The 27,791-nt window shown below is 50.3% G+C and overlaps 9 protein-coding genes across 46 annotated transcripts; 4 read left to right on the top strand and 5 right to left on the bottom strand.

The window, feature by feature from the left end:
- Nucleotides 1–205: 205 nt before the first annotated feature.
- Nucleotides 206–918, top strand: H257_08678 (hypothetical protein; the record flags this gene model as incomplete). Its single annotated transcript, XM_009834699.1, has 1 exon — nt 206–918. The coding sequence occupies one exon, from the start codon at nt 206–208 to the stop codon at nt 830–832; it is 627 nt and encodes a 208-aa protein (XP_009833001.1). The 3' UTR covers nt 833–918.
- A 706-nt stretch (nt 919–1,624) lies between these two features.
- Nucleotides 1,625–3,750, bottom strand: H257_08677 (hypothetical protein). Its single transcript, XM_009834698.1, has one exon. The coding sequence runs from the start codon at nt 3,733–3,735 to the stop codon at nt 1,702–1,704; it is 2,034 nt and encodes a 677-aa protein (XP_009833000.1). The 5' UTR covers nt 3,736–3,750; the 3' UTR covers nt 1,625–1,701.
- A 69-nt stretch (nt 3,751–3,819) lies between these two features.
- H257_08676 lies at nt 3,820–8,512 on the top strand. 2 transcript variants are annotated; one of them, XM_009834696.1, is made up of 9 exons: nt 3,820–4,321; nt 4,366–4,605; nt 4,658–4,809; nt 4,911–5,939; nt 5,986–6,248; nt 6,298–6,653; nt 6,709–7,075; nt 7,131–7,465; nt 7,522–8,512. In XM_009834696.1, exons 1-9 carry the CDS (start codon nt 3,875–3,877, stop codon nt 8,419–8,421), a joined length of 4,089 nt encoding a protein of 1,362 aa, XP_009832998.1. In that variant the 5' UTR covers nt 3,820–3,874; the 3' UTR covers nt 8,422–8,512. The 2 variants fall into 2 exon arrangements, with proteins under 2 accessions (XP_009832998.1, XP_009832999.1); XM_009834697.1 differs by having other exon boundaries at nt 4,658–5,939.
- Nucleotides 8,475–9,989, bottom strand: H257_08675 (hypothetical protein; the record flags this gene model as incomplete). The annotated part of the gene is made up of 6 exons (XM_009834695.1): nt 8,475–8,762; nt 8,834–9,019; nt 9,069–9,164; nt 9,234–9,304; nt 9,373–9,500; nt 9,562–9,989. 6 exons carry the CDS (start codon nt 9,987–9,989, stop codon nt 8,544–8,546), a joined length of 1,128 nt encoding a protein of 375 aa, XP_009832997.1. The 3' UTR covers nt 8,475–8,543.
- Nucleotides 9,990–10,941: 952 nt separating this feature from the next.
- Nucleotides 10,942–13,400, top strand: H257_08674. 2 transcript variants are annotated; one of them, XM_009834693.1, is made up of 5 exons: nt 10,942–11,024; nt 11,077–11,499; nt 11,549–11,791; nt 12,289–12,734; nt 12,817–13,400. In XM_009834693.1, the coding sequence occupies exons 1-5, from the start codon at nt 10,953–10,955 to the stop codon at nt 13,100–13,102; spliced, it is 1,470 nt and encodes a 489-aa protein (XP_009832995.1). In that variant the 5' UTR covers nt 10,942–10,952; the 3' UTR covers nt 13,103–13,400. The 2 variants fall into 2 exon arrangements, with proteins under 2 accessions (XP_009832995.1, XP_009832996.1); XM_009834694.1 differs by having other exon boundaries at nt 12,289–13,400.
- A 1,869-nt stretch (nt 13,401–15,269) lies between these two features.
- Nucleotides 15,270–17,454, top strand: H257_08673 (hypothetical protein). Of its 18 annotated transcripts, XM_009834687.1 has the most exons (11): nt 15,270–15,428; nt 15,497–15,521; nt 15,579–15,586; nt 15,644–15,890; nt 15,940–16,044; nt 16,096–16,201; nt 16,253–16,385; nt 16,498–16,530; nt 16,615–16,882; nt 16,948–17,055; nt 17,121–17,454. In XM_009834687.1, exons 1-11 carry the CDS (start codon nt 15,322–15,324, stop codon nt 17,364–17,366), a joined length of 1,386 nt encoding a protein of 461 aa, XP_009832989.1. In that variant the 5' UTR covers nt 15,270–15,321; the 3' UTR covers nt 17,367–17,454. The 18 variants fall into 18 exon arrangements, with proteins under 18 accessions (XP_009832989.1, XP_009832992.1, XP_009832990.1 ...); XM_009834690.1 differs by having other exon boundaries at nt 16,948–17,454; XM_009834688.1 differs by having other exon boundaries at nt 16,615–17,055.
- Nucleotides 17,455–17,727: 273 nt separating this feature from the next.
- Nucleotides 17,728–20,094, bottom strand: H257_08672 (hypothetical protein). 19 transcript variants are annotated; one of them, XM_009834670.1, is made up of 11 exons: nt 19,851–20,094; nt 19,758–19,782; nt 19,686–19,693; nt 19,361–19,610; nt 19,206–19,310; nt 18,914–19,158; nt 18,827–18,851; nt 18,741–18,748; nt 18,396–18,678; nt 18,185–18,292; nt 17,728–18,133 (listed from the first exon to the last, which is right to left on the bottom strand). In XM_009834670.1, exons 1-11 carry the CDS (start codon nt 20,018–20,020, stop codon nt 17,882–17,884), a joined length of 1,479 nt encoding a protein of 492 aa, XP_009832972.1. In that variant the 5' UTR covers nt 20,021–20,094; the 3' UTR covers nt 17,728–17,881. The 19 variants fall into 19 exon arrangements, with proteins under 19 accessions (XP_009832972.1, XP_009832966.1, XP_009832962.1 ...); XM_009834664.1 differs by having other exon boundaries at nt 19,361–19,693; XM_009834660.1 differs by having other exon boundaries at nt 18,827–19,158.
- A 3,426-nt stretch (nt 20,095–23,520) lies between these two features.
- H257_08671 (hypothetical protein) lies at nt 23,521–23,978 on the bottom strand (the record flags this gene model as incomplete). The annotated part of the gene is made up of 2 exons (XM_009834655.1): nt 23,521–23,661; nt 23,835–23,978. 2 exons carry the CDS (start codon nt 23,976–23,978, stop codon nt 23,521–23,523), a joined length of 285 nt encoding a protein of 94 aa, XP_009832957.1.
- Nucleotides 23,979–25,161: 1,183 nt separating this feature from the next.
- On the bottom strand, nt 25,162–25,587 carry H257_08670 (hypothetical protein; the record flags this gene model as incomplete). Its single annotated transcript, XM_009834654.1, has 1 exon — nt 25,162–25,587. One exon carries the CDS (start codon nt 25,585–25,587, stop codon nt 25,162–25,164), a length of 426 nt encoding a protein of 141 aa, XP_009832956.1.
- Between the last annotated feature and the right edge of the window lie 2,204 nt (nt 25,588–27,791).

Here is a 27,791-nt window from a genome sequence, read left to right as displayed (position 1 = left end):
AGTAAGTACATACCTGCGAGCGATTGCCTACCTACAGTACAGTGTAACCAACCTCTGTTAACTGTAGGTCTACAAGTTCAAGGCAATGCAAATTCTCACGATTAACAGTAAAACGCTTTACGTTTTTGTTGTTTTAACGCGTCTGAACGACATCTCCCGTCGAGAATTTTAGCCAATCATCGTACGGCAAGTGTGTTTGTGGTGAATGTTTTATTTTCCTTTTCGCCTAGTTCCGTGCACGTCCATCCCCTCCACCGACATGCTCACGTCTGTCGTCGCTCGCTACGCCGACTCCCAACTTGCCACGTATGTAAGACTCCATGCACGCGTCGTCACATGTGTCCTGGCGCTATCCGGTGTCACTATCGTCCTCTCCCGTACCGAACCGTGGAAGCTCTGCCTGCTCGCAGTCGCAGGCCTGATTTTGCTCCCGGTTATGCTCCAACACAGCTTCATGGTCCACGAACAGGGCAAATCCAGCACAGATTGCGTTGTGGAATTCAATGTCGAACAATTGACAAAGGCCAAGAAAGACAAACAGGTCCAACCTGTCATGATGGACCAAATTGTCCTCACCAACAACCAATCCGCGCTTCCGACCCTCGATCCGGCCTACACTGTCTCATTTCCTCTTCCTTGCATCCCTATGAACGCCACGGACGGACGCAAGGGTCTCATGCCGAAGAGTGTGCTGCAGATCCGTGAAGAAATGTTCGCCAAAGCCATGGGGTCCCTCCGCTCGCTCTCGCCTCGCAACCAGCCCGTTGTGCACCATTTGGACTTGATCAAGTATGCGGAAGAAATCGACGAACTCGAATCCCACGTGCTTTAAACGAGTAGGCTTGAAAGTCGGTCTTGTATAGTATGAACAGATCGTAAGCGTTAAAACTACTCTGGTACCATTGTTCTTCATTCCCACAATCCAATGCACTGAAACCACCAGGTAATGCTGGTCATCGTAACGTCATTGTACAGTACTGTATTACTAGTCCATCACACTATTTTATGGCATTTATCGACATCTCTCCCTCAATATTGATTATACTATGCAATACAGTACATAGCATATTCAATACATAGTATTGATTGGCTATAGATATTTATGGAACGTGGTTTGATTGGTCTTAGCTTTGGGGGTGAACATCTCCCCAAGTATTTTCCCTTATTAATAGTACATACTTACTATTGTGCTTTCGAGTGAAATTTCGTGTTGTGGCGTGGTTTCTCGTTGGAATTTAAATCGATTTGATTGGCTACTTCAGATGAGCTCAAAATTAGTAGCCAATCAAAACCTAAAGAAAATAATTGAACCAATCAGATCGATTGTGGATTGGTTTGGTCGGCGCGATTCGATTGCGCCCCGTCCCCAAATTTGTATCAAATCGACAATACTATTAATACTATTAATAACGTTAGGACTGTAGTACTACTACCGTCCTACGTAGTACGTACTCCTTTAGTACTACCGGTATAGACCACGTTACTTTGCGTTACAGTACGCAGTACGGATACAAATTCTTTCTTATCCGGGCGATTCTGTCCCCAACTTCACAAAAAACTGCACTTTAATATTACTACGTAGTACTACTGTAGTAGTAACGTTACATACTTCAAAGTAACAGGACAGCGAATTGAGAGTTGACCTTATGATCACATGGATGTGTACAAATATATGTCTTGGTAGATCCCATCCCAACGACACTAGACACTAACTGCATCTTGGTTTGTGAGTGGCATTGAAGGGGACAAATATCCGCCTCGTTGTTGAAGGGATGGCTTCCGGGCCGGCGACGACGCAGGGCTTTCATGCTGCCCTTCTTCCCGCCCTTCGCAGTCGTCACTCACGCGGCTCCGTCGTCGATCAAGTCCGACACGCTGCTTGCCTTCCACTAGCGCCACGATGGTGTCGGCCACAACGTCCAGCGTTTTGAGGGCTTCAGGGGGGATTGCGTCGACGTCCCTTGCAGTGGAGTCGAACACACAGAGTGCCCCAAGCGATTGCCCTGTGGAGCTTCTCAGTGGCACCCCCGCGTAAAAGGTCGCCTTTTGAGGACCCATGACGATGGGGAGCTTGAGCCAGTCCACTTGTGGGGTTGACTCCAAGTGCGTATGTCCCACAACTAGTGACTGGTCGCAGGCCAACACAGGGGCGCAAATAGCCATCTGGGACGGCACAACGAGCATCTTGGCGCTGTTTTGGACGTGCAAAAAGTGTTGGAGGACGGGATCGGAGGGGGTCTTGACCATCGATAGCCCTGCAAACTTGCACTGCATGGCTGCCGTGGCTTGTTCAAGGAGGCCCAGAAGGGTCGTCGTGGTCGGAACTGACAGCTTTCTTTGTGGGCTGTCAGTACTGTGGGGGGGTTTCCCAGGGGAAGGAACGGGGCTGGTCGGGGGATGGCGCACTGAAAATCCGTGGAAGCCGGCCTTGCTCATTCCGGCGGACCGGGGGGGGAGTAGGGGGCTCCGGGGCGCCCACTTACCAGGGCTCGCTCGAGGTGCGGGTGTGTGAACCATGTCCAGATCCAACTGCATTCGACTACGAATGGCAATAGGGGGGGGGGCTGGAGCCGATGTCGGGGTGGGGGTGGAGGAGATTGGTGTTGTTTGATTGGTGGGGACGGCTCGGAGTCGCGGCGGTGGTATCGCAGGCGCCGCCGGGGTTTCCACGGGCAGGGGTCGACACTTGGTGCAAACTCGAACTCGAGCCAGACCAACCCCAGGAACTGCCACGTCATGGAACGAGCTGCATATGTGGCAGACATCTTGACTGCATGCTCGGCACGGATGGCGGCGTCGACGATGTGAAAACAGGCGTGCACACAGTCCACACGTAATGGACGAAGATGATGCTTCTAGCGCATTGTTGTCGTAGGTATTGGTAGAGGTATGGGGGGGATACTGGTGCTGTTGATGCTGTACCACGTCGACGGCTTGCTGAAGTCGGGGAAGCGCTGCGGCCAGAAAGAGAAGCAGTCGGCGGTTGGCAAGCCGTCGCGGCGAAGATGAGTCGTGGGAGAGTGACATGGTAAACACGACCTGGATGCCGTTATTCGAAGGATACAACGCGTAGCCCCACAGTGGACTTGATACGCGCTCAAGGCAATGCGAGTCTTGCAGCGATGGACATTGTTTTCGAGTAATGGATTCACACAGCTTATACCCGATGCACGTTTGACCAAGACACTCGTCGTCATTAGGGTCCCTGTCTTCTTGGTTGGTGCTGCGACGGCTTTGCTTGGGTGATGTTGGTGGAAACAGCGGGATGTTGGTGTACTCAACACAGCACATGTCAATGTCCGTGAGCAGAGGATTGTGGCAGCGAAACGCTGTCCACTGAACGGCCAGTGACTCGTGACTGTTCATTTGGTGATGGTACAGCACCGCTGTGTCGGCAAATGCGTGCTGATACACCAGTCGCATGGCGTTGCGGTAGCTAGACACGACGGCGCTGTCGAGAACTTGCAGAACCAGCTCCGGCGAGCCGCGAATTAATGCAGTTGCCCGCACGCTTGCTTGCGTTGGCGATGTGGATTCCAAGATGGATGGCCCCAGCGACTTTGTCCGAGTCCACTCGGGACCTGGCGGATTTGAAGTCGCCGCAAGCAACGCACTGGCCTTGGAACGCGCAGAGTCGTGCAGGTCCGCTTCCTCTTCTCGCGTCAAGTCGAATGGTGTCATGAACGTCGTCGACGGCACAGGCGACGGTTGGCTCTCAGGTACGTCCTCTGACATCGAAGTGCGATCGCGACGCCTGAACTATGATGGCGGTTTCAGATCTCGATGTTTGGATTAGCCAATCATCGATTGCATACCTTTCGACAATTTGGTGAAGTTTAGCACACCAGTAGCATATCCACAGCCAAAAATAAGTATGCGAGGACTTTGGTGGGGTGCTGTACTCATGCTGACGGCTATGACGTCACAGACGGGTCCGGCATACATGCCGTTTTCCATGAACCTAGCCACAAGCCCGCGATCTGTCCAGGTGCACCTCCTCATGTCCCTGTCGGCCTCCCTTGGCGACTTGAATTCTGAAGCCTCCAACATCACCACCGCGCTCGAAGATTTCCTCGCACGCGCAGGAAGTGCCAACACGAACGTGACTGTGGTAGATGCGAATGTGATCGGTGTTTCTGAGCTGTCCTTTCAGTCCAAAGGCCGGCTCGAAGTGACGCTGGACGTGGCATTGACCAACGTTGCGCCTCGCAACCAAATTGTCCAGGCGTGGCACAACTCTGTCACATGGAGCGGCGTCAAAACAAACATTTCGTCGTTACCCTTGCGATTCAACCTATTCGCAGCCGTGTTTCCATGGCAGGTTGGTGCATCCTTGTTTTTCAATAATTGACATTTGCGAATTAGCTGCTTTGGGACAGTTCGTTTGCTAGCATTCCACGCGTGCCCGTTGCTCCATACGTGGCCCTGTATCTCGTGCTAGCTCAGGATTTCGCCACGTCATCTTGGTTGCGTATACGTGTCAAGCACGCCATCGCGTTCGTGTTGGACGTGTCTCCGGCCGCCGTCCACGTATCCACGTCATACCATCCGCCGCCTATGATCTATAGCCAACCTACGACAATTGTTCAAGTCGTCGTGGAGCTGGTTTGTTGGCCCATTATCCTTGTCTTATCTCCTTAACAGATATGCGCGATAGATGTCATCTGAACTAAGCTATCGGGACCGAATCGTCGACAACCTGCTTGCCCAAGGGTTGGCCTTACACCAGGCAATTCTATCGCTGTCAAATCTAACGCTCTTGACGTATTCTGTCGAGAGAGACGCAGATGAAAACACGGCACCAGCCAGGTGCATAGCCGTATGGTGTTTAAGATATCATTAGAACGTACTCGCTGCCTGGACTGCAACACCATTTTTCTTCCATGTTGACAATGTTGTTGTTATGATAGTCCCACGAGTCACTTGTCATTGGCAGTACAACCCTTGTTTTATCGCACGCCGGTATACTTTCCAACAACGTCGACGACCGATGGAAGCAGTACCCCCACAGTGTACCTTCGTTCGTTTGCTCGCCAAACACCTTATTCGTTGCAGACTATCTACCAAGACATTGAGATTCTAGTCGACGCGTTGAATGCAGCCACGACGAACCAGCCGACGTCATCGCCCCCCGTGTGGCAATTCAACCGCCTCGTGTTCTTACCCAGCGCCGAGCCAAGCCCCCCCCCTGACAACACGACGGACCTACCTGGCGCTTCCCTCGTCATCGACATGGTCGTGAACGCAGCCAATGACCCCATTTCGACCCTCTTGGAGCAAACTCAAAGCGTGGTGGCACTCGCCACGGCGTGGACGCCAGGCGGCGTCAACGTGGTGGAACCAGTTCCTGTAACATTGTGGACGTCGCACTTGAGGTTCGCGTGCGACGGCCCACTGACGCACTGGACGGCCCAAGTTCGGGTGGCGTTTGCGGTCTTGTTTAACGTGAGCTACGACAACGTTCAGTGTGTGGCCGAGTCAACCACGGATCACACGACGCTATGGGAACTTCAAGTACGGGACCCGTGGCACCGTGCGGACTTGCTCACCCGCTTTGACGCGTTGGAGCTATGGCACGACTCGTTTTTGCCCTTCGTGGACGCCCCCCCGCCCAACTGTACGGTACTAGAAGGAGCCGACGGGGTGTACTCAGCCCTCCCCACCCAGTACCCGTCGTCGGCTGCTCCGTGGAAGGGCGTTGCTGAAGAATCTTCGCCCGTGTGTCTCGTTCGTCAGCTAGTGCCTCTGCAACGCTCGACCTCCGTCGATTCGTACGGCAATCCCCCATCCGGGCCCTGTGTGACGAAGCTCTGCGTGGAGCTGTCGCTGATGTCGACAGGATCACCCCCGCTTGTGCTCGACTTGGTGGAGATGACCCACAACGTCCAGTTTGTCAACGTCAATGCGACGGCCCTACTGCTCGATCAGTTTGCCACATGGTTTGTACCTCAAAGTTGTCCCCATTGTCTTGACATTTGTATGTAGGACGTTGCAAACGACAGAGGAAGTTCTAGACGTGACGTTATACTTTCGAGTCGCAACTACCCAGCCCCACCATGGACCTACGAGTACAAATGACGTGGTGTTGGCAGTGCAATTGCATGTATTGCAAACCGCCGACGTTCGAGAGGTGTCTGTCACTCCCGTTGTGGGGGGGCCCATCCATATGACCACCACAAAGTCATATCAAGACACTGGAGGCTTAAGTCCACTTGTTGTTAACGTTCAGCTACCCCATGTCGACCCCCGTAATCCCCCACTACTATTTATTTCAGCTAACAAACATGATGCCCTTAGCAACCTATGCTATCCTGCCCAACCCGGAATGCGACTACCTCGTTCAACAGTGCCAGGGCTCTGCAGGATGTGTCGACCACTACAATTGCATGCCATACCTTGTGTTTAGCCAGCTCTTACTGGACGACGAATCCACCGCAAGTGCTGGCACAAAGTCCGACTTGACAGAGACAGTGCTGGCGTGTTTTGACGACTCGTACGACGCCACATGGCAGGTCCACGCAGCAGCCATTCAATGCGCTCTCTCTCGACCCCACTATTTGCACCACACGTCGACGCTCATGACGACGTTTCAACAGCCCACCAAGCCACGCCAGCGGTGGCAACTTATAGCGTTAGCTACCCTAACTCTCACGGTACACCACCTACTTTCCATGCTTGGCCATGCAGTTCATTCAATATGCGGGTTAGATGACTCTCCAAGACTCTTCCGTCGTCCTTGTCATTGACCAAACATCCGATGAATCGGCACTCGCCACACTGGTGTACGACCTCGTGATGCCCGTGGCGTCCGCCGTAAGCGTCCGCATCCACCCGACATTGCTAACCAATAACAACAATGATTTTCCCCAACTGGGCTGGGAGGTGGTGGTTGAATACTCCAATTACATTGGAGCGTTGCCGCAAGTGGACTATGAGGCATCCAGCGGCACTGCATCCTTCGACCAAATCACCCCCCAACTCGTCTTGGCGGTGGTCTCGTCGCCGTACCTTCTCGCTTCGTCCACCTCCCCGCCCCCCCCTTCTCCGTCACCTTTGGCCATCGTCGGGGCCATCGGTGCGTCCTCCGCTATCCGTCCGTCTATATATATATTGTCTTATGCAGACAATAGATCGATGTGCGGCCTGTCACGACTTGACTCTAAAGTGCCTGCAATCGGAAGCGTGTGCCGCCGTCGCCACCTGTGTCGGCTCAGCCTACCCCACGGTGTTTCTATCGTTTCCAATTGGTTATGTCGACACAGTTCCTGCCGCCACCCTAGCGACTTGCCAGGGCCGAGCGCCGTCGGTCACGGCGTGGCGGCAATTTATCACGGCAACTGTATGCTTTGTGCAGTCCAGCTGCCCGTCGTCCACCGACGCCGTGGACCGCATGGCATCGCTCACGATAACGCCCGCATCCCACACGTTGCGACTACCGAGGCGAGTTGACACCGCCCGCCTGGTGGTATGTTTATTGGTTGGACCTGTCATGATGACATATCATCCGTGTTGATACTGTAGTTTCGAATGGACGACGGCACGGTCGTGGCTTCGTTTACATGGACAACGTACTGGCGACCGAATGACCTGGTCATGAGTCTCCAGTCGCAGCTGGCTAACGTCACCACGGCCACGACCATCGACGTCGCACATGCCGTGAGCCTCGACGGCGATAACGACATCACGATTACTTACACCAACCACATCGGCCAGTTGCCACACCTGGTCGTGCTCACGTCCCGCCAAAGCCTCGACCGTCCAATTGAAGCCACACAGGCCACGCTGGTCAAGACCGTCCAACCCCTCGACCTGTCCCAGTACAAGGTCGCTCCGTCGCCGTGTCCGTGCGGGTCGTTCAGCACGGCGTTCTACGCCGAGATGGTGTCGTCGGCCACGTCGTTGGGACTGTCGCAGCCGTTCGTGGATATTTCAAGCGTTCTCGAGGCGGCCGCTCCGTCGGACGCGGCGGTCACGTCCTGCTTTGCCGCCCTCTCGTGCCCCTTGACGCCCCCCCAGCCCCACACTGCCGTCTTGTTCACGCTGACCCCGACCTCCGTGACCCTGCTTGTGTACCCCACCACGGACGAGGCAGACTTTTATGCCGCCGACTTTACCTTTGGCCCCGTCCCAGCTGTTCTCTCCGTGTCGCCCAATTCCACCGGCTCGTCGCTGTTGGCGAGTCTGCTGGCGCAGGACTCTGCCACGTCACCGGGCGTCACAATCGACCAAACATGTGACAACGCTCGAGTGTGTCGCGTGGTGGTGCTGCTGCCCCACCTCGCGGGCCCAGTGCCAACCGTCGACGTCCAGGCCACCACGAACGCCAACATCAATTACTTCGTGAGCTACCCCCCTCCCGTCGACGGATCCACCACACCTGCTGGACGCCGCCACCAGCGTCTGGAATTGCAGCTATTTTAGCCCTTATGTAAACCTTTACTCTATCACTCCATCTATTTCTACCACACCACAAGGACCTACGGATTGCACTTGGATTACTAACAACTATTACATGTAGTTCAAACACTGCAATTTGGACACCATTACGCGGCACCATCTGGCTGTTCTACGACTACATGTGGCTGCTTGGGTGCACTGGGGTTGGCTTTTTGTTGCTGCAATAGCATTCGCTCCTTCAAACTCAATCCTCTTGGCTGCTTTCCTTGTGTTTTCTTGGCAGGGGCTGCTTTAACGAGGCGTAGCACATCCACGAGCGCACTGCCGACGAGGTGGTTCGTCGCGAGTTGAGTCATGTCGGCAGCCTACAGCATCATCATCGTGAATATTCTTGATTCACTTGCTCTAGTTCAGAGGTTTTGCATCGATAACGTACCCCCAGCATATCGCGAAGTAGGGCGAACGTCCGCTTGGTGTCGTTCTTACAGGCCACGACACGACAGGCGAGGAATTGGGCCAGCGATGGCAGCCATGCTGCCACGTGAGGCTGCCACGTGGAAAATTGATTCGGCGTCGTGTTGTCGTGACATCTCCGCAGGCTTTTCTCTATGAACTTGCCCGCCTAGATAACGTCATTATGACGTTGGCATCGAGGTGATATAACGACGTACGGTGGCGACCAAATGTGGATTTTTGTCGTTGGAAAACGAGGTCAGGAGTTGCACCAGATCTTGGGGACTGCAATAGGTCACAATATGGTCCAGTGCCTATGAAATATAAATAAAAAGAATTTTTGGTGTGTTTTTTCCACGTGATTATAATATAGCTGCGTTTACCTCATGGGCGGCATCGCGAATAAACTTCTTTTCGTTGATGGAGCGGCGGAGAAGGACGGGAACCAACACGCCTGCATGAAGGTGTGGTGCTGGTTGGAGGGACCAACTTTGCGCTACGACGAAGGAAGACTCGACGTACCCAGATAGATGGTGGCGGACTCTTGCACGCACTGCACGTATTCCGCAATGCAGTAGAGTCCACTTCGTGTCAACGCCGAACGAAGGTGCTCTGCGCTGGGCACAACAAGTCCTGACAAACAAGATTCCCTAACACGAAGAGGTCGATTACCACTACATATTCACTGAATTGGAAAAGATGTCGACTTACGTGTCAGGAAAGGCAGATTGAATCGACGACGCGTGGAACTTGATTGTCTGCCGGAAATGTTCCAGCGCCGCGTACTGTTCACTCCAAGGGACAGTGGCGAGAGATGGATTCCATGTGAACTGATCAGTGGGCGGGGTCAAGTCTTCCTGACGGAGCACCACGACTTCAATCAAGTCGTCTTCGTTGTCGGGGGCGCCGGGGTCTTTGGTCACGTCGTGCATCAACGTGTCTTCAGGCTCGGCCTTCTCTTCATCAATGGACATGCGCACCACCTGCTTCTTCTGCTCGTCGTGTCCTGATACAAATGGATTCTTCCGTTTCATACGCGCCTCCGCCACGCAATGTAATGCCGCTCGCCGCGCTGTCTCGTCGCTCGAGCTGCCGTATGAATCGAACAAGTGATGAGTGCCGGAGGTCACTAATCTCATTTTAATCGCATGCGTTCGGATTGCATACAAATGTACCGTGTATTTATTTAGTTTTCAGTATGTCGATCGGATTGGCCAAAATTCAAGAAATAATCTTCGATTCTTTTTGCTTTTTGAAACGTATTTTTGTGCTTTCAGCTAAAAGTTGGATATTTGTGCGGGCAATACTGACAGTAATCCAGTGGGTCACCAAATCTATCCGCCGATTTTTTGTACTGAAAGTTGTATGTAACAATTGTGAAACCATTCATACTATTTGAAGTCACACACTAATTCGATGGTTAAATTCGAATAGACTTGAATTTGGTTGGATAATTTTGAGAAATGAAAACGACATCGCAACAAGAAAATATTATACTTGAAGTACTAACATTACGTATTTTAATACGTAATGTTAGTACTTCAAGTATAATAAGCTTACTATTAAAATAGTAAGCTTACTAGTACTCTGGGAGTACATTGTAAGGTGACGTGGACCATACTATTAATAAGTAACTTACCGGTAGTACCAGGCACTATTAGTAACTATAATAGTAGTTACTACTGTAGTACTACGGTAACGCGGCAACATTCGTTGCCACTTTCACTGTCAACGCAATTCTGGCAATGAAAGTCCTACCGTTCCACGTTGGTGAACCCTTATTTACAATCAATGCATTATTAGGATCATGCACATCACTGTCCCTGGGGGAATATTGCTGATGCGTTTGAAAGGGTTTTGATGTGCTTATTTACACTCCAGAGAACCGGATCACCAACGACGCAATTGCGAACAAGCCCTAGAGCATATGTATCGCAAGGACGTCACAATGAAGAACCTGTCTACTGCGGTACTGTAGCATTTGACGAAGTGTTCTTGGTGGTAAGATCTCAGTGTAGAGCCGGGTCATCGTCCGGATAAAAGTCCGGATATTTGTCCGGATGACAGGTGAACGGACACGACGCACTTTGCAATCAAACAAGATGACGACGACCAACACGACCCAAGTCATCTTCCCGCCGTTTGAGCGCCCGCAGATCCTTCCGTCCATTCTGGTGCGTCATGAGCTTGTCCAAGAGTATCTCCCTCACGTCGCTGTGTTCGTAGAGCCACGTCGGGGACACGCCGCTGGTGCGCATCAACAAGATCTCGGCCAAGGCCGGGTTGAAATGCGAGTTGCTGGCCAAGTGCGAATTTTTCAATGCGGGTGGGTCTGTAAAGGATCGCATTGGGCGACAAATGGTGCTGGACGCTGAAGCCAGCGGCCGCATCAAGCCAGGCGACACGCTTATTGAACCGACGTCCGGAAACACGGGTATTGGGCTCGCGCTCGCGGCGGCGTTGCGCGGGTATCGCTGCATCATCACTCTGCCCGAGAAAATGAGCGCGGAAAAAGTCAATGTCCTCAAGGCGCTTGGCGCGGAGATCATTCGGACTCCCACGGAAGCGGCATGGGATTCCCCCGAGAGCCACATCGGCGTGGCTAGGCGCTTGCAGCAAGAAATCAAGAACGCGCACATCCTTGACCAGGTATTTCGTCCATCACGTTTCCATGTAGACTCACACTATTCAATGATAGTACACGAACCCGTCCAACCCGAAGGCGCATTACGAAGGCACGGCGGAAGAGTTGCTGTACCAATGCGACGGCCGCATCGACATGATCGTGATGAGCGCCGGCACGGGCGGCACCATTTCCGGGATTGCGCGTAAGTTGAAGGAGAAACTCCCCAACATCATCGTTGTGGGCGTGGACCCTGTCGGGTCGATTCTCGCGCAGCCCGAAGCCTTGAACGACCACAACCGGCTGTGTGGGTACAAGGTACCCATGAATCTTACCTTTCTACTTCTTCTGTATGGTTTTCATTCATCTTGGACCATGTATTCTTTATTACTTTCCATTATATTGGATCATAGATTAACAAAGTTTTGGTTTATTTGCAACCGGTTGTGTACAAATAAGCCAAAACCTATTTATATGGTCCCATCCATATACAGTAGTACTCCAGTATATGAAAGAATTCATGGTCCTTCAAGATAAATGAAAAAAACAGAATTCTTTATTGTGCTTTCGAGTGAAATTTCATTGTGTTGTGGCGTGGTTTCTCGTTGGAATTTAAATCGATTTGATTGGCTACTTCAGTTGAGCTCAAAATTATTAGCCAATCAAAACCTTCTCAATAAAATTCAACCAATCAGATCGATTGTGGATCGGTTTGCGCGATTCGATTGCACCCCCTCCCCAAATTTGTATATCAAATCGACAATACAAGTTTCATTTATATTGGATATCCTAACTGTTTGTTTAAATGATGTTAGGTGGAAGGTATTGGGTATGACTTTATTCCGGAAGTGTTGGATCGGTCGTTGGTGGACCAATGGATCAAGACGGAAGATCAAGAGTCATTTGTGATGGCGCGCCGCCTGATCCGCGAAGAAGGGCTGCTTGTGGGCGGGTCGTGCGGAGCCACGGTCGCCGCCGCCCTCCGAGCCGCGCAGACGCTCCAGGAAGGTCAGCGCTGCGTGGTGCTGCTGGCCGACTCGACGCGTAACTACATGACCAAGTTTTTGAACGACCAGTGGATGTTTGACAACGAATTCGTCGACGATTCGCTGCACCAGTCGACCAACTACACCAAGTTCAAGAAGAGCATGACCACGTGGTGGTCGACCCAGCCGGTGGCGGCGCTCCACTTGCCGGCCGCGTTTACGATCTTGCCGACGCTTTCGTGCAAGGCGGCGGCCGAGCTCATGGACGCCAAGGGGTACGTGCGGACATATCACGTCATCTTTCTGTCATGTTTACGTCGTACATGCGATCACGTCATCTTTCTCATGGTTACGTAGATACGACCAGTTTCCCGTGGTCGACGTGTCTGGGACGCTGCACGGCGTCGTGACCAACGGTCAGATCCTGTCCAAGCTCGCGTCCGGCCGCCTCGCCGCCAAGGACCCCGTGGCCCGCGGCATGTTTCAGCAATTTGCGCGCGTGACGTCCACGACGGCTCTGGGGGAACTCGCCGAGCTGTTCGATAAGGAGTTTTTTGCCGTCGTGCAGGGCGACAACGGCGCGCTGCACATTGCCACGCGCATCGACTTGCTCAACTTTATCACGACCAACGAGCAGCAGTAGTGGTAGTACGTACTAGGGAGGTATATTTCCAACCGCAAATCACTCGTGTGTGCTGTACGTACATATATATATCGTGGTCTGCCTGAACTACAGTACATACTATTAATAGTAGTACCGAGACCACCAAGTTTCAGTTTGGGTGACTTGAGCACTGTGCAGCGCTCGATTTTGGAATGGGATATTAATACATATCATGGCTGAAACGTTGAGCACATTATTCTACCGGTATAGTAATACTACTAACTAGTACTTAAAAGTGGCTTACAGTCAAGTTGCCCCCACTGATGCCATTGCATCGGTCGTACTTCGAAGTATGATAGATGAAAATCCAAGGGGAGCTAGCTACATAAGCTTACTGTACCTCGCTGCATACTGTATGTTTTCAACAAGCTCAGTCCTCAGTCTCGCGCAGACGCAACGTTGCCCCCTCGTCATGGTAAATTTAGTAGTAGCTACATAACCATTGGATCACATCAGTTCCCGCAAAACAGACTGTTCGTTTTAGAGGAGCCTTTGCACATCATGAGCCAATAACCAGTCTTCCAAATGCGACTGAAGGATGTATCCATCCTCCAGCATTGTCTCAAGGGCAGCCGTCATCGCAGATCCTGTACCTGTAGTTATTTTAGACTGTCTGATTTTCGTCGAGATTTTGGCCATGTCCAGATTCGCCAGAACATACATTTTCACGAGGTTTAGATTAAAAATGAAAAAGATGAAAGGACGCATAGTGAAAGCAAGAGATTACCATTCCTAGATATAAAAACCGTTTGGCGTTTGTCACCCGATCCGTGTGAATGGGTGGCTAAGGACCACACGAGGCGTCGACCCCCGTAGAGAAATATGAAAGCAGTGCAGTAGGTGTGGAGGATTAATCATTTGTTACTCTTGTTTCTGGAACCATCCCCAGCGTTCGCAGAGATTCTCGGGCCAAAGACACACGTAATATTGCGATTTTCTCGATTGGACACCAGTGGTCCCGTAATCATCCAACGGGTACACTGTACTTGCACCTTATATGGGCGTGCATTCCTCCTATCATAAACCTCCCATGTGCTTGTGAACGAACCGGTGGCAACAACTCAACTCGACCAAATACTGCCGTTGCAAGCAACTACTACTACTAGTATCGGCCCACCCGTACACGGCAGCTAGCTCCCCATCCACGCCCCAAGCATTGATATGTCACGATGACATATCATCTGGCCGCAGAGAACCAGTCAACAGAATCAGTGGCTGCAGACCATTCACAGGTCAATTCGTTTTGGCTTGGAATCGGGCCGTCTTTGTGCGTGCCAAACCCTCGTTGATTGGAAGGCCAACTATATTGAACAAATCGTCTGAACTCGGCCTTCGAGAAGGTCGGGTCTATGCCGACGTTGTGATTGGTCCATTCCGCATAGGGATGCGGAAGTAAAAAACGCCCACGCGGAAACGAGGTAAACGTGAGGTAAAACGCACTCACGCTATTCACAATTCGAACGTTTTTCTGGCGGCGCTCTCAAAGCAACCCCTTCTCGACAACTACATACTTCAGAAAACACTACCACGACCTCGACGATATGGCCACATGTCAAACGTCAACGATCAAGTCTTGCCATAACGTTATAGCTGTCGCCAAAGGCATCAATCAGCCTAGGATACGCGCTTACTTCTAGTTGGAAATAAAGCGTCGAATATGGAAAGTACGACATACTGTACTGTATATGTCTCCCAAGTACGTACATATGCTCTGGAGAATGTATGCAAGTCCCAAGTCTGTATATACCAGCAATTGAATGCGCAGTTCATTCATTAACGACGCGCTACAATCAATTGTCAGACAGATTGTGGACGATGCCAATAGCAGACAGATTCGTCGTGGTGTCCATATAAGACAGATTGGTCGCTCAACCCAATCACAGACAAGGGAATCAAATCACCGATAAGGGGATCCGACATCTGCCGACCCAAACTCTGCCCCCACGAGGCCTACTAAAGTAGTGGCAAGCCAACCGTTCGAGCATCTCCTGCGGGGGCTTCCATGGTGGGGTTAAAACCTATAAAACGCGCTCTGACATAACAAAAAACTCTTCCTCCGTCATGCATTTCTGACTTGATGACGGGGTAGCCAATCAGCGGACAGGAGCCCCGTAAGCCACCGCCCGGCAGTCACACAATCCTTTGTCGGCCAACGTGGAGGCCATCTTGCGAATTCTGTCCCAGTACACACCGTCGAGATGATGCTGGGCGATCCATTCGACATGGCCCCGCTACGCAACCGCGTGTTCTGCACGTTCATGGACTGTGCCACGTGCGGTCAGTTCTTCCGCGACGCGTACACCAGGTACATACTACTTCGCCCTTCTTTCGCTTAACGACATGATGGGACTGATTGTGGCTTTTGGCAAGCAGAAATTATAAACCGAACGGCGTCAAGGTATATTGCATGCCGTTTTCTACTCTAAACTAGCCGTTCATGTCGACATGTGTCTAGGTGCTTCGGTAAGAACAATCGTCTACGTTCCACACTACAGGAACGTTGTGTAAGGTGATGGACAGGTGCTTTCCCCATTGCTGCCCCGACCACGTCCCCCACAGCTCGTGCGGCACCAGTGTCGTGATGCAGGTCGCAGGGCAGTACTCTGCCGCCGAAGCCCACTCGTTCGTAGCATTCGGCCGCTTTGAAACGTGTTCCGAGCCGACGTTCTCTCTTGGCCACCAATTGCACCTCGACGACATGCAAGTCTCATGCAGTGCCACGAACTCGCTAGCAATGTGGTTTCCCAGCGACAGTCCGTCGGACGAGGTACGCATCGAGCAATCGTCCTAACCAGCCGCCTGACATTGAGTCGTAGAACCCGCGGACGTTCACCTTCAAGGAAAAGCAACACACCCCATGGCATTACGGATGGACGAGCGGCGCCAGCGCGGCCCTGCGCAACACTCAGCATGTCTTCAAGGCATGTCAACCCTATCTGTGTGTCGACCTCGCCGCTAAGCATCATATGTAGGGGTACTTGTTCCACGTCATGGCAGAGTCCCCGAATGTGCTGCAACTTGTGGGCATCGCGCAGTCTCCTGGGTTTATCATTGTGCCATACAAACCTCTGGGACACGGTACATACCTACCACTGCCATCTCGTACTCGTCATTCAATGGTTCATGCAGAGGCGGTGGACACCGTGCCGCCCGATTCCATCTCAGTCGACATCATCGACGTTGCGCCAGCATCGTCGGCCTTCGACTGTCACTTTGTCTCGTGCCAGTGCGAGAAACCCATGTTTGGCGACAACTATATCCGGTACACGGTGGTGATATATCAATTCTCACAGTTCTGTGTTTGTTTCGAACAAACCGTTAACAGTTCATGCGTTTCCATGGTTTTTCAAACTAACAGTTAATATTGGTTGCAGGTGCAACCGAGCAAACGGCCGCAAACAACTCAGGTACACACTCATATGTACCTCGCTATACCTATGTACTATGGAGAGCAACCTGGCTCATGGTTGAGTGTGTGTGCACGTGTGCAGGTGCTTTCCGCATTGCTGCCCGGAACACATATTGCACTGCAGCTGCGGCGGTCCCATCATGTGCGGCGTCAACTTGTCGCTCGCGCCGCCCCTCGCACGGCCCGCCAAGGAACTCGTCATGTATGCGCACGGCGAGCGCTTCAACATGCCCGAGCTGCACCTGCACGACGAGCTTCCACACGACCTGATCCTGTCGCGACTCCACCAGCCAGGCAACGAGCGCGGCGATTGGGTCAAGGGCGTGGTGCAGCCAGGCATTTCCACCCCCGTGCGTCCTCTACCGTCCCCTTCTTTGGCCACGCAGGCTCATGTTGTTATTATGTTTGGTTGTAGACGACGTTGTTGTTCAACTTCAACCAAAACTCGAGGCAAGCGGGATGGCCGTACAATTGGAAGGGCAGCGCGACCAAGGTGGACCGCAACCGTAAACACGTGTTCAAGGTAATGTAAACCGACCTGCTCCTGCTCACGTCATATATACGATGGTGACGTGATGCTTTACACAGGCATATGTGTTTCAAGTGCTGCGGGGCGGCCACACGCTGCGCGTGGTCAACTGGGTCTCGTCCACGCCGTTCACCATGTCGTCGTTTCGACGGTGCAACACGACGCCGACTTCTCGAACCAACTCGTACATTGAAGTGAAACCCACTGAAATCACAGACCTCGTGGCGCCGGTGCCGCGAAAGCGGTCGCTGGACCGGATCGAGTCGCCGCCGTCGGTGCTGCATGACCTGCACTCGGCCGGGTGACAAAAGCACTTCGAAGTACCATATTGTTGAAGTATTAGTGGTGTTCTATTTATATAAAGACTTTTTCGTGGTGGTGAGTTGTTGGTTGTCGTGGTGAGTGTATATGTCACGATGACAGATCATCCCATTACACGATATGGCCTAGGACGTTTGTGTCTAGTAGGGCAAAGTGCCGTTTTCTGGACATGTCACGATGACAGACTCGACGGCTGAGACGGGGCGTTTGCAACCAGGTGACGATGACATATCATTCCTTGCCATAATCTTGTCGATCCACAACGATGTGACATGTCACGATGACATACTTGCCCGACAAGTGCAACCCGATGTTGTTGGATGGGTAGATTATAACGACGACATCGTCGTACAGTACTAGTAGTTAGTAGTAATAGTACTAGTACTAGTAGTAGTTAGTAGTACTAGTATAGTACTACTAGTAGTTAGTAGTACTAGTAGTACAGTTGTAATTGGTAAGCAGTCGATTGCAACACATTCGACTAAACAACACCAACTAACTACCCCGCCGAGTTGATTTCGTTGAGGAGCGTCGTGGGTGAGTCCACATGATCATGATGCGACCGCTTCCGCGACACTGTTGGTTTCCGGACGTCTGATATTTCAGTGGGGATGACTTGGATGTACTTGTTGGTTCGGGACGTCGGCGTCGTGTTGCACCGTCGAAACGATGACATGGTGAACGGCGTGGACGAGATCCAGTTGACCACGCGCAGGGTTTGGTTGTCAGGTAACAGTTGAAATACATAGGCCTGTGTGAAATACAGTATCACATATGACGTGAGCAAGTCGGTTTGTATTACCTTGAACACGTGTTGTTGGTTGCGGTCGGCCTTGGTCGCGCTGCCTTTCCAATGGTATGGCCATCCCAACTGCGTCGAGAGTTCGTTGAACGTGTACAGCACTCGAGTCTATCACATATATATATACCACGTTTCATATTCAAGCGGAATCATGGAGTATTCGAGTCGATTTATATATATATATATTGCTTTTAGCAGATACAACATATACCGAGGTGGAGGACTGAGAGGACGCAGAAGCAGACGGCTGCTGCTGCTGCAATATGCCGGGTACCCAGTCGCCGCGGTCGTTGTGACCTGGTTCGTGCAAGTTGGACAGAATCACGTCGTGGGAAATTTCCTCGTGCAGCGCCAGCTCTGCTTCCCCCGCTCGTTCCCCGTGGGCATACATGACCAATTGGCCGTCCAACGGGTGGTTGACATGGACGGCCACGGTGATGGGCCCCCCACAGCTGCAGTGAAGGTTATGGTCGGGACAGCAGTGGGGAAAACACCTAGTAGTGTCCATTCATGAGCTCGGGAAGGATGCTTGATACCACTGGGAATGCTTGGTCACCGGAGTTGCTACACACACAAGAATATTTATATATATATATATTAGATACGAGCTATCAAATCCATCAAATGCTCATCCAATCTTACTTTTCTGCCGTTCGAGCGATTGCACCTGCATACAGACACAAGGGATTTTTTATCATCACAAATATTAGATTGTTTATAGCTTTATACCGAATGTAGTTGGCGTTAAACATGGGCTTATCACATGCACACGGCACAAAATGACATGGAAACAGAACTGAAGACATGCAAGGGGCGATGGCGGGCGTCGTCGACACAGCGGCGGCGGTAGATGGCGCGCGGACGACGACGCGCTTGTCCGCCATCGCACTCTTATACGGGATAATGGAGAATCCCCGCGACTGTGAGGTGCCCACCACTTGGAGAAAGTCGCCCGTCGAGCAAAATAAATACGCCTACAGTATGCGATGATTGATTGACAACATGTTCCAGTAGGCGGTACCTTGAACACATGGAGGGTGTTGCGCAAGGCGGCGCTCGCACTGGACGTCCATCCGTAGCTCCATGGACGCTGCATGTGCTCGTTGAAGGTGTATCGCATGAGAACCTACGATGGCATGTCGTCAGATCATATCCGCGGGCAGACTGGTATCCTACCGTGGAGGGCTCGTTGGTGGAGCGACCTCCAGGATACCACACAGATGCCTTCGAGTCGGAATCGGCAAAGTTCGCAGCCGGGAGACGGTACCCAAGGGGGAAGGACGGCGGGTCCGATGTCGTTTCAAACCGAGCAAACGCCACGAACGACATGGCTTCGTCATGGGAGAATTGCCCCGCGACCTGCATGACGATGGACGTGCCGCACGTGCTGTTGAGCATGTGCGTGGGACAGCAGTGTGGGAAGCATCTAAACACACGTCGGAGGGCCATCATCAGTCCGTCCTCCATGTGTCTTCCACCGACGAGTTAGAAAAATGCGTACCGAAGCACCTAGGGAGACTATGAGCATCAATACATTTGGTCAACGGGGATTGAACGAGAGTTGGCATGGTACCTTTAGTCCATTCGGTCGATAGCTCCTACAGCACACCACAACCCAACGATGCCGTACGTGAGGTCGTCGGACCAACACATAACGAGAACGTACCTCAAGTACGAGTCGTTGAACCCGTGGGTACATTGCAGGCAGTCGCTGAACGTGCAGTAGATGCGGCTCGTGACAGGTAGCAGCTGCGGACGATCTTCACGTTCGATAGCGTCATCGTGTTGTCGTTCACCTGCACTTCTTGGCTGTAATGAGTTGCTCGGTCGGTCCATCCTCTCACAATCACGTCCAGTCGGATTGTGGGACCATGTGGCCACGAACTTGGTGCGTTTATGTGACTTTCGCCGTTCAGATTACGGGGTTCGCCACGATGTGATTGGTTGATTCCACAACAACGTAACAATTGACGATCAAGATATCATCGTTAACTGTTAACGTCCAATGCCTTGCCGACGGTTCTGTGCATGCCCCACGAAGGCGGCGAGCGCCTTGGAAGGATTGGCGCAGTGATATCAATGGTGCTGTTAGTACAGACATCGTCGTTCATACTACGGCGACGAACGGTTCTTTCAATCAAACTGTGGGATAGGTACTTGTGCCGGGTTTATACTACCCCAAAATACTACAGTAGTACTACTAAGTAACGTTAAGTTATGGTGCACGAAAGCTAGAAACGACGAACAGGCCAAATCGTTTGCCCTACGTTTTTCTATTTAACCTATATATTTTGGGATAAAACCTACTTGAGATGAGAGTTAAACAGTAAGCTGCCAGGTTAAACCTTGGATAATGATAGGTTAAACTCAATCTACGTACGGATAAAGTGTACGGATAACTGGCCCATACAAACGTCAAGACGTATGGGTGGCCAAAATACGTCCGAGCCCATACATTTCTGTTGTAGCAAGGCGATGGGTTAAACTAAAATAGCTCTCTCATTTTTTCGTCAATTGCGAATTGGAACCACATGATCGATTCGCTTAGTCTAAATCTATCGTTTTTGTGGTTAATTTGCCAGGAAAAAATAATACTGCACATGGTATAATGCTCTAAATAGTGCTCAAAATATCGTCGTTTCTAGGCTTCTTGCACCATAGTATACTGGAGGAGATACTAGATCGGGGAACTACCCTGAACGAACCCTGAACAAATTTACCCTGAATGCCTTAAATTTGATTGGTTGATTTACCCGAAATCCGGTTGAATTCTGGGTTGACTTCGTTCACGGTTGACAATTTCAACCCGAGACTTGGAGTCAGGGTTGCGCGGCAACTCCGAATAGACCTCTTTATTTTTGGCCAGAGCTGTACCATATTCCAAAATAATCACGTCAATATATAAATGACTGAGTTTTAGCGAATAAATTAACAATACTACTAAATCACTGAGTCATTTCAAAATATACCCAGTGACTTCGCTTGCATTGTGTGATTTGGAAAGTATGTGCTGCAAACGCCAGTGACTGAGTAAATAATATAATATGATGTAATTTCCAATTAAAAAACAAAATGTATTGTCTAATTAAAAATGCCACATTCATCTGAGCTACTGTCCGCTTCAGAATTTCCAGGGGGCAAAATGATGCTCATACGATGTTTGCGCTTCTCACGATACTTAGCCATCGAGCTAGCACGTTTGGACTTGATTCTGTTACCCAGCGAGAGCAGTCGATTCTCGTAGCGCGTGAAATCTTCCCCATCTAAACCACGCAACGGCATAAAAGGAATGTGAACATTCGTTAACGCAACGCAAGTTTGAAAAAAAGATCATAATGATCACGCTTCCAAGAGTACGACTCGCTCATGATGGTCCAAAGTGGCTTCAATCGCCCGAAAAAAATTCAACGACAACACGATCGCTGGCAATCCTGTCATTGGCAGTCATTTCTGACACCGGCAATAAACCACCGGTAGGGCGCTTCCGGCAGGGCGCTTCGCAGGGGAGATTGCACGCATATGGCAGTAGAGGCCTTGATAACCCTTGTCAGCCAGCAAAGCCCATGAGTTTGGGTACTCGTTCCGCAAACTCCCGTTGTCAGGCATGGTTGTTTCATCGCCGACCTTCGTCAGCAAGTCTTGGTGAAATGCATTGTTGTCGTAGGGTAGCGAAAAATTGAAAATGAATGGTGTGATGATGGCCATACAGCGTTTTCCCGCTTACAAGATTTGATTGGCAATGTTTCCTGTATTTATTTTGCAGACTTATTTGCTTTTGGGAATGATCATATTTTTCGATTCTTTTTGATGATTCGTACCTACTTTCCTGTTGTGCTTGATGACCTTGTGATCATCACAAGGTCATCAAGCACAACAGGAAAGTATCTAGTGATTTCCGAAATGACTTTGTTTTTTAATAGGGTAGTCAGTATATAATAGTTCACAAACTGTACACTCGATCACAGCATCAATGTGAGTTATTAGTTTAAACGCCTGTTTTTTACCAATCCCTGTGTGACTGACTAAGAACAAAGTATTCTTGGATAGCGTTCAGCGAAATTCAAAATTGCATCGACTATTGCTATTCACTCAGTCACTGGTTTTGAGACCTAATGTGGTGTGAGATAACCAATCATATTTGACCTTCGTCATTTGGCTTCACTCTCACTGTCCTTCTTGCTTTGTCGACGTCAATATGGCTAAGCAAACACAGCTCACATCTAGTGCCGCCGACACAGTCGAGCCCACGAAGGCGCGGAAATCAGCGAAGCTTCCCAAGTCCTCCTCGGGTCCGAGCGGTGCACGTATGACCAACACTACACCAACGAACGATGGCCAAGGCCAAGTGGTGTGAAACGTCGATCGTTGCAATGTTCCACCTCCGATACAACGACATGGGCCCTCGATTCGATGGAGTCAAGAACAATCAAATGAAGAAAGCCGCATATGACTTTCTTGCTGCCGAGCTATCCATCAAAATGGACAGACTGTTTGAAGTACTACAAGTGCAAAATAAGGTAATGTACTTACTGTATTGTACACGGTCATCTAGCATTATATCCTTGAGTGAAGTAGAATATTTGTAGCTGCACGACCTGAAAAAGTCGTGGTTTACGCCACGAGTGAAGACCACAGGAAACGGTCGTTTGGTTCGTATGAAGCCGGTTTACTAATCATGTTCGAATACTGGGGGAGTATTGCGGGCCTCAGCCGCGAGACGCTAATGTCTACTGACATTACTACAAGTAACACTCAACTTGACGTGTCCGATAACGGCAACGTTGTGCCCAATGCAGGCGATTACGGCAGTGATGGCAGTTCAACCATGGTGGAAAGCGATGACGTGGTACAGTAAAGAGAAGTCTCCGTCGCACGCGGAGCCACGCTTGAAAGGCCTGGAAGCTGTTGGAACTGGCTTGAATTCCATCGGCACCGTGGTATCGTCGTTGCGTGCTACTCCGAGTAGTGATGTGAACGACAAAATCTTGTCCGCACTGGAGGTTCAAACTGCCGCTATCGATGGACAGTCTGGTCAATTAGAGCGACTTCTCGAATTTTGATGAATCGTGATAATTCGGAGTTTTGTTATTCTAAGTAGTACTACGTAGTATCTCATTTTAGTCATTGAAGTTCAAGTAGAAATTGTGTTCATGATTTGTAGAGCGCCTTTGCAATTCTGTCTCTACGATGCCTCGATACTGTACGTAACACTGCATTGGTCTCGACGGTGTTTCGCTTGGAGTCTGTATCGGTTGGCAGTACAGATTTCGTTCTTGCTCGGTGTTCGCGTCAAACATTGAATCATTCAAGTGGAGCATCATGTTGTGCAATGCAAATCAGGACATAACATGCGTCACGGTTGAGCCCAACGTTTTCGCGTTCACTGGCCCTTTCAGGACTTGAAACCTCTCTTTGAGGCGGCCAAATGCGCACTCCACAGCCATATGCATACTTGATAGGGTGTAGTTAAAGTGCGCCTGAAACGGATTCAAAGGCCCTCAGCCTTCTTCGTAAAGAAGGTATGGAATTATGAGCCAAGGGAATAACACGTATCCAGCGTCACCAATCATGTAGCATCCCTTGGGTGCCTTTGCTCGAAGTGTGTTACCAATTTCCGACAGTTTTCAGATCTTTTTATCTGAAAACGAACCCGGCCATGTTTAGTCAGCATCTGCAACACCTCCGCCACAACAGCAGGGGCCATCACCCACGCCACAACCAACGCCGCCACAGCCAGAGGGCCAGCCACCAAAGCCACTGCCAACGTCACAATCACCACATGGGTCGCGACCATTGTTGCTGTCCGCAGGATAACTGGTAGTGGATTTTTTTCCCCGGACAGAACATTTGACTGGAGATTTGTGGCCGGATAAGTACTCCGGATATTGGGATCAGTTTTCGTTCTGGATTTTTCCCTAACCAGGGCCTAATTAATAGTTTTGCTACAGTAGGACTACGTAATTAATAGGTCACCAAACCAGTTCGTCGCATTCGGAAGAGCATGAATGTTTCAGTGAAATCCTCGTGTAATGTAAAAAATCAATTTACGACACATCTGAAGGAGCCAGCTCGGGAGAACTTCCAAATCTCCACGCCAACACAACATTTTCGACCTCTGAAACATGGAGAATGTGGAGGAAATCTGGCGGAACAACCACGTGTCCATTTTATAGTGTTTCGCTGACTTCTCCGAGTCAATAACAACAATAACAAAGCAAATTTAATCAAATTTTGGTAATCAATTTAGGACACATCTTGTTATCTTGAATATAGTATTGTGCTTTTCACTCGTTTTGGCTATTCACACCATATACCTGGGTATTATCGAAGTTATATCTGCTATTCTTGGGACCAAATTGCACAATTCACTGGTCACCATAAACAACTTTTGATATTACAAACACAGCGAGGGCAAGCGGCGGAGTTCTACCGTACAGCGATGTACGCATGGTGCCACATCGTTGAAACCAAGCCATCTTCTTGTTTTATCGCATAGTACATGCAGGTAGCCTGTACTACGCGATGGAACTAATAGCCAAGGTGTTTTGGTCACTTCAGCATCACATGTGATTATTATTGCTCAGAGTTATTTGGCATTTACAAAACCCCAGTGAATTAGCTAAAACACCAGGTATTTATTCAAGTTTGTAACACAGTTACAGCAGAAGTACCACTCTTTTAGCCACGTCAAACTGACGCCAAAACAAGTGCAAAGCACAATATTCATACTTGCTTCAAAATTTCGTGCTTAGGTTCTAAAGTTATAACAGGAAAGTAATTAAGTTTTACAGGTTATGAATTCACAAGGAACATTCCTCGCAGTGTTTCATTTTCGATTTTACATGACGGGCAATGCAAAGGTCATGAAACCAATCGACGGGGTGTTTACAATGAGGTACCGTTCATCAACTTTGATGGTTCATATAGACTACGATCGTGTCCAAGAGCAATAGCGACCCCACTGCACGGCATCCAACCTACCCTGCGTCCGCGCTGCTTCCACGTTGCTTGTCCTCCATGGCGCCTCTAAGCTCTACGTCTTCCGTGGCGCCTCCAAGCCGCTGTCCGTCCTCGCTGCCTCTTTCGTCCATGTCAACCCCATCATCATGGTCGTCGTAATCAAGCTGCTTGCCTTGGTGCCGTTTCTTCCGCTTCTTTGCTCGCTTTGCCTGCTTTAGTTTGGTGGCCGCCTTTCGTTCATCCACAGTGGCATCAATTTCACTCAGCAAAGCCAAGGTAAGGATGCGCCCTCCAACGTCGATGGTTGATCGCCCAACGCGCTTTTTACCCTTGGCAGGTAGGCACAGTTCTTCAGCACAAATTGCCTCTTGATGGACCAGCCATGTCGCATGCACGTACGGCTCAGGCGCACCACCTTCTTCAAATAACTTGAATCGTTTCATCATGTGACAGGTGGGGGTAACGCCTTACCACCACCTTGCCCGCACCCAGCTCCTAAGTACCTGGCTCATGACGCACCTTATCTAATGCTTGCCTGGGGATGTGTCTCAAGGGCATGTATGGCTTAGAAGCGCTAGCCTAGTGAAGTTCCCCAATGTCTCAACCGCACCCGCATCCATTGTATACAAAAGTGCATATTAGTGTAGAAGTACCGGTAGTGAAGTAGATTAAGAAGATTAATAGGGATGAGGACTAAGAAGATCTTAGTAGATCCTCAGTTAATTCATTGTGCATTTTGCCGCCCTCAACTACCTATGCTTCCTCCCGCAGTGCTACATCAGTCGTCGAGTCCATGATGTCAAGTTGAAAAGTTGAAATGAGATTGGGATCAATGATTGGATAGTAGGTATCCATTACTAGCCAGTCACTGGGAAAATAGCTGAGGTGCCCAAAATGGGATGAAATGGGGTCATGTACCCCATTTTGAAAAATGGAAAATGAGTTAGAGATCGTTTTGATTGGATAATGCTCATTTTGAAAACTACTGATTTCCCTCGCTCTTTGAAACGGGTCAAATTGAATAATTTTTGTAAACTTATAAATAGCGAAACTGGAGGTGAATTCGAAAATTCAAGCTCACATGCATGTTGGAGCAAGTTTTGGGTTAGCATTTCAAAACATGAAGTTGCGCATGACCTTGGCCGAAAAGCACGAGCTTTATGCTCATCACATGCAACATCCAGTTGCTACGTACACTGAGCTGGCGGCCTGGGCTGCTCAAAAGTTTGCCCTTGTACCCACACCATCAAAGGCAACAATTGGACGTGCTATTAAACAACACTCTACACTAAGCTACCGTTCCGATGCCAAGGACCGTAAAAACGACCGCGTCGTTGCTCTGCCGGCCGTCGAGCAACGCCTTCTCGAGTGGGTCTTGCGGTGCGAAGACCTTGGCGTATGCATCACCGGGGAGCTCATACGCAAGCAAGCTGGAGTGCTTTGCGACAAATGGGTTTCAAATGGGTTTCGCGCCGGCCCGTCGAATTTCCTTTTCAAAGGGATGGTTACACAAGTTCCAAAAGAAGTACGGCCTTACCAGCAAGGTCCAGCACGGTGAGGCTGGATCTGTGACGCCAGCGCAAGTCGAAGACGGCCGCCAAGCAATGCAGCAAGTCATGCGTGGTTTCGAGGTCGCCAACACCTACAACATGGATGAAACCTCGTTCTTTTACTGCATGGTCCCACACCGCTCCATCACGCGGCATCGCCAGCCTGGAACAAAGAAGTCGAAGAAGAGGATAACCATTGCACTCACCACGAACGCGGATGGGTCGGATGTCGTTGACCCTCTGTTCATCGGGACGGCGGCGCGGCCACGGTGCTTCAACGGGTTGTTGGGCGAGGCCTTGGGCTTTGACTACATGGCCAGCAAAAAGGGTTGGATGACGGGCAACCTTTTCAACACGTACCTACTGGCGCTGAATGAGCGCATGGTGGCCGAGGACCGGAAGGTGTTGCTGCTGGTCGACAACGCGCCGCCACACAACCCGACGAGTCTCTGTACACGAACGTCAAGGTCAAGATGCTTCCAAAGAATACGACGTCCCACCTGCAGCCCCAAGATGCTGGAATCATCGCTTCGTTCAAGGCCAAGGTGAAACAACGCCAGCTACAGAACGCACTTGAGCAAATTGATGCTCTGATGGATGGCCGTCAGGACAGATTGTATGAGGTACCTCTGGTGGACGCCATGGCGTGGGCCAAGGATGCATGGCGCTCTGTGTCACGGTCAACTGTTGTGAACTGCTGGAACCGTACTGGCATTCTCGACACTGACCTGTCGTCGTTTAGCGAGCACGTGTCAGCTATGCAATTGAATAGCCAGGATGCTCCATAAACTAATATTTTTTTCACTTTATATTTTGGTACTCTCCAAAACTTGTTCATAATCAGGCGTTTCAAAGAGCGAGGGAAATCAGTACTTGGAACAGGTTCTTATCGTTAGAGCATTTCCAGCGGTATATTCTAACCTATTGCTAAAGCATAGGTTAAAGTCAAGCTTCGTTTTTACGGTCGCTAATTTGGAATTATCCGGATATTTTAGAAATTACGTCCTGCATAATTTCTATTTTCGCGTGAAATAGCAACAAACCCTCCTGATGGTGCGAGAGTTTCTATTCTATATCCGTAACTTCGAATTGAAATA

This window comes from Aphanomyces astaci (assembly GCF_000520075.1).
Source record: "Aphanomyces astaci strain APO3 unplaced genomic scaffold supercont1.19, whole genome shotgun sequence".
NCBI lineage: Eukaryota > Oomycota > Saprolegniomycetes > Saprolegniales > Verrucalvaceae > Aphanomyces > Aphanomyces astaci.
Note: the sequence above shows the minus strand (reverse complement) of the source record. Positions and strands in the feature narration are given on the sequence as shown.

What these genes read in the sequence shown, in the direction of transcription:
- H257_08672 (XM_009834656.1), bottom strand. Translation starts at nt 20,020, where the DNA reads ATGGACCGACCGAGCAACTCATTACAGCCAAGAAGTGCAGGTGAACGA. An exon ending in TTCAACGACTCGTACTTGAG is followed by an intron (nt 19,783 to 19,850) that starts GTACGTTCTCGT and finishes GGTGTGCTGTAG; the next exon opens with GAGCTATCGACCGAATGGAC. An exon ending in ATCGCTCGAACGGCAGAAAA is followed by an intron (nt 18,679 to 18,826) that starts GTAAGATTGGAT and finishes GGACACTACTAG; the next exon opens with GTGTTTTCCCCACTGCTGTC.
- H257_08673 (XM_009834675.1), top strand. Translation starts at nt 15,322, where the DNA reads ATGATGCTGGGCGATCCATTCGACATGGCCCCGCTACGCAACCGCGTG. An exon ending in TTCCGCGACGCGTACACCAG is followed by an intron (nt 15,429 to 15,496) that starts GTACATACTACT and finishes TTTGGCAAGCAG; the next exon opens with AAATTATAAACCGAACGGCG. An exon ending in ACACTCAGCATGTCTTCAAG is followed by an intron (nt 16,045 to 16,095) that starts GCATGTCAACCC and finishes CATCATATGTAG; the next exon opens with GGGTACTTGTTCCACGTCAT.
- H257_08677 (XM_009834698.1), bottom strand. Translation starts at nt 3,735, where the DNA reads ATGTCAGAGGACGTACCTGAGAGCCAACCGTCGCCTGTGCCGTCGACG.
- H257_08674 (XM_009834693.1), top strand. Translation starts at nt 10,953, where the DNA reads ATGACGACGACCAACACGACCCAAGTCATCTTCCCGCCGTTTGAGCGC. An exon ending in AGATCCTTCCGTCCATTCTG is followed by an intron (nt 11,025 to 11,076) that starts GTGCGTCATGAG and finishes CTGTGTTCGTAG; the next exon opens with AGCCACGTCGGGGACACGCC. An exon ending in ACGCGCACATCCTTGACCAG is followed by an intron (nt 11,500 to 11,548) that starts GTATTTCGTCCA and finishes ATTCAATGATAG; the next exon opens with TACACGAACCCGTCCAACCC.
- H257_08676 (XM_009834696.1), top strand. Translation starts at nt 3,875, where the DNA reads ATGCGAGGACTTTGGTGGGGTGCTGTACTCATGCTGACGGCTATGACG. An exon ending in GCTACCCCATGTCGACCCCC is followed by an intron (nt 6,249 to 6,297) that starts GTAATCCCCCAC and finishes TGATGCCCTTAG; the next exon opens with CAACCTATGCTATCCTGCCC. An exon ending in TTGACACCGCCCGCCTGGTG is followed by an intron (nt 7,466 to 7,521) that starts GTATGTTTATTG and finishes TTGATACTGTAG; the next exon opens with TTTCGAATGGACGACGGCAC.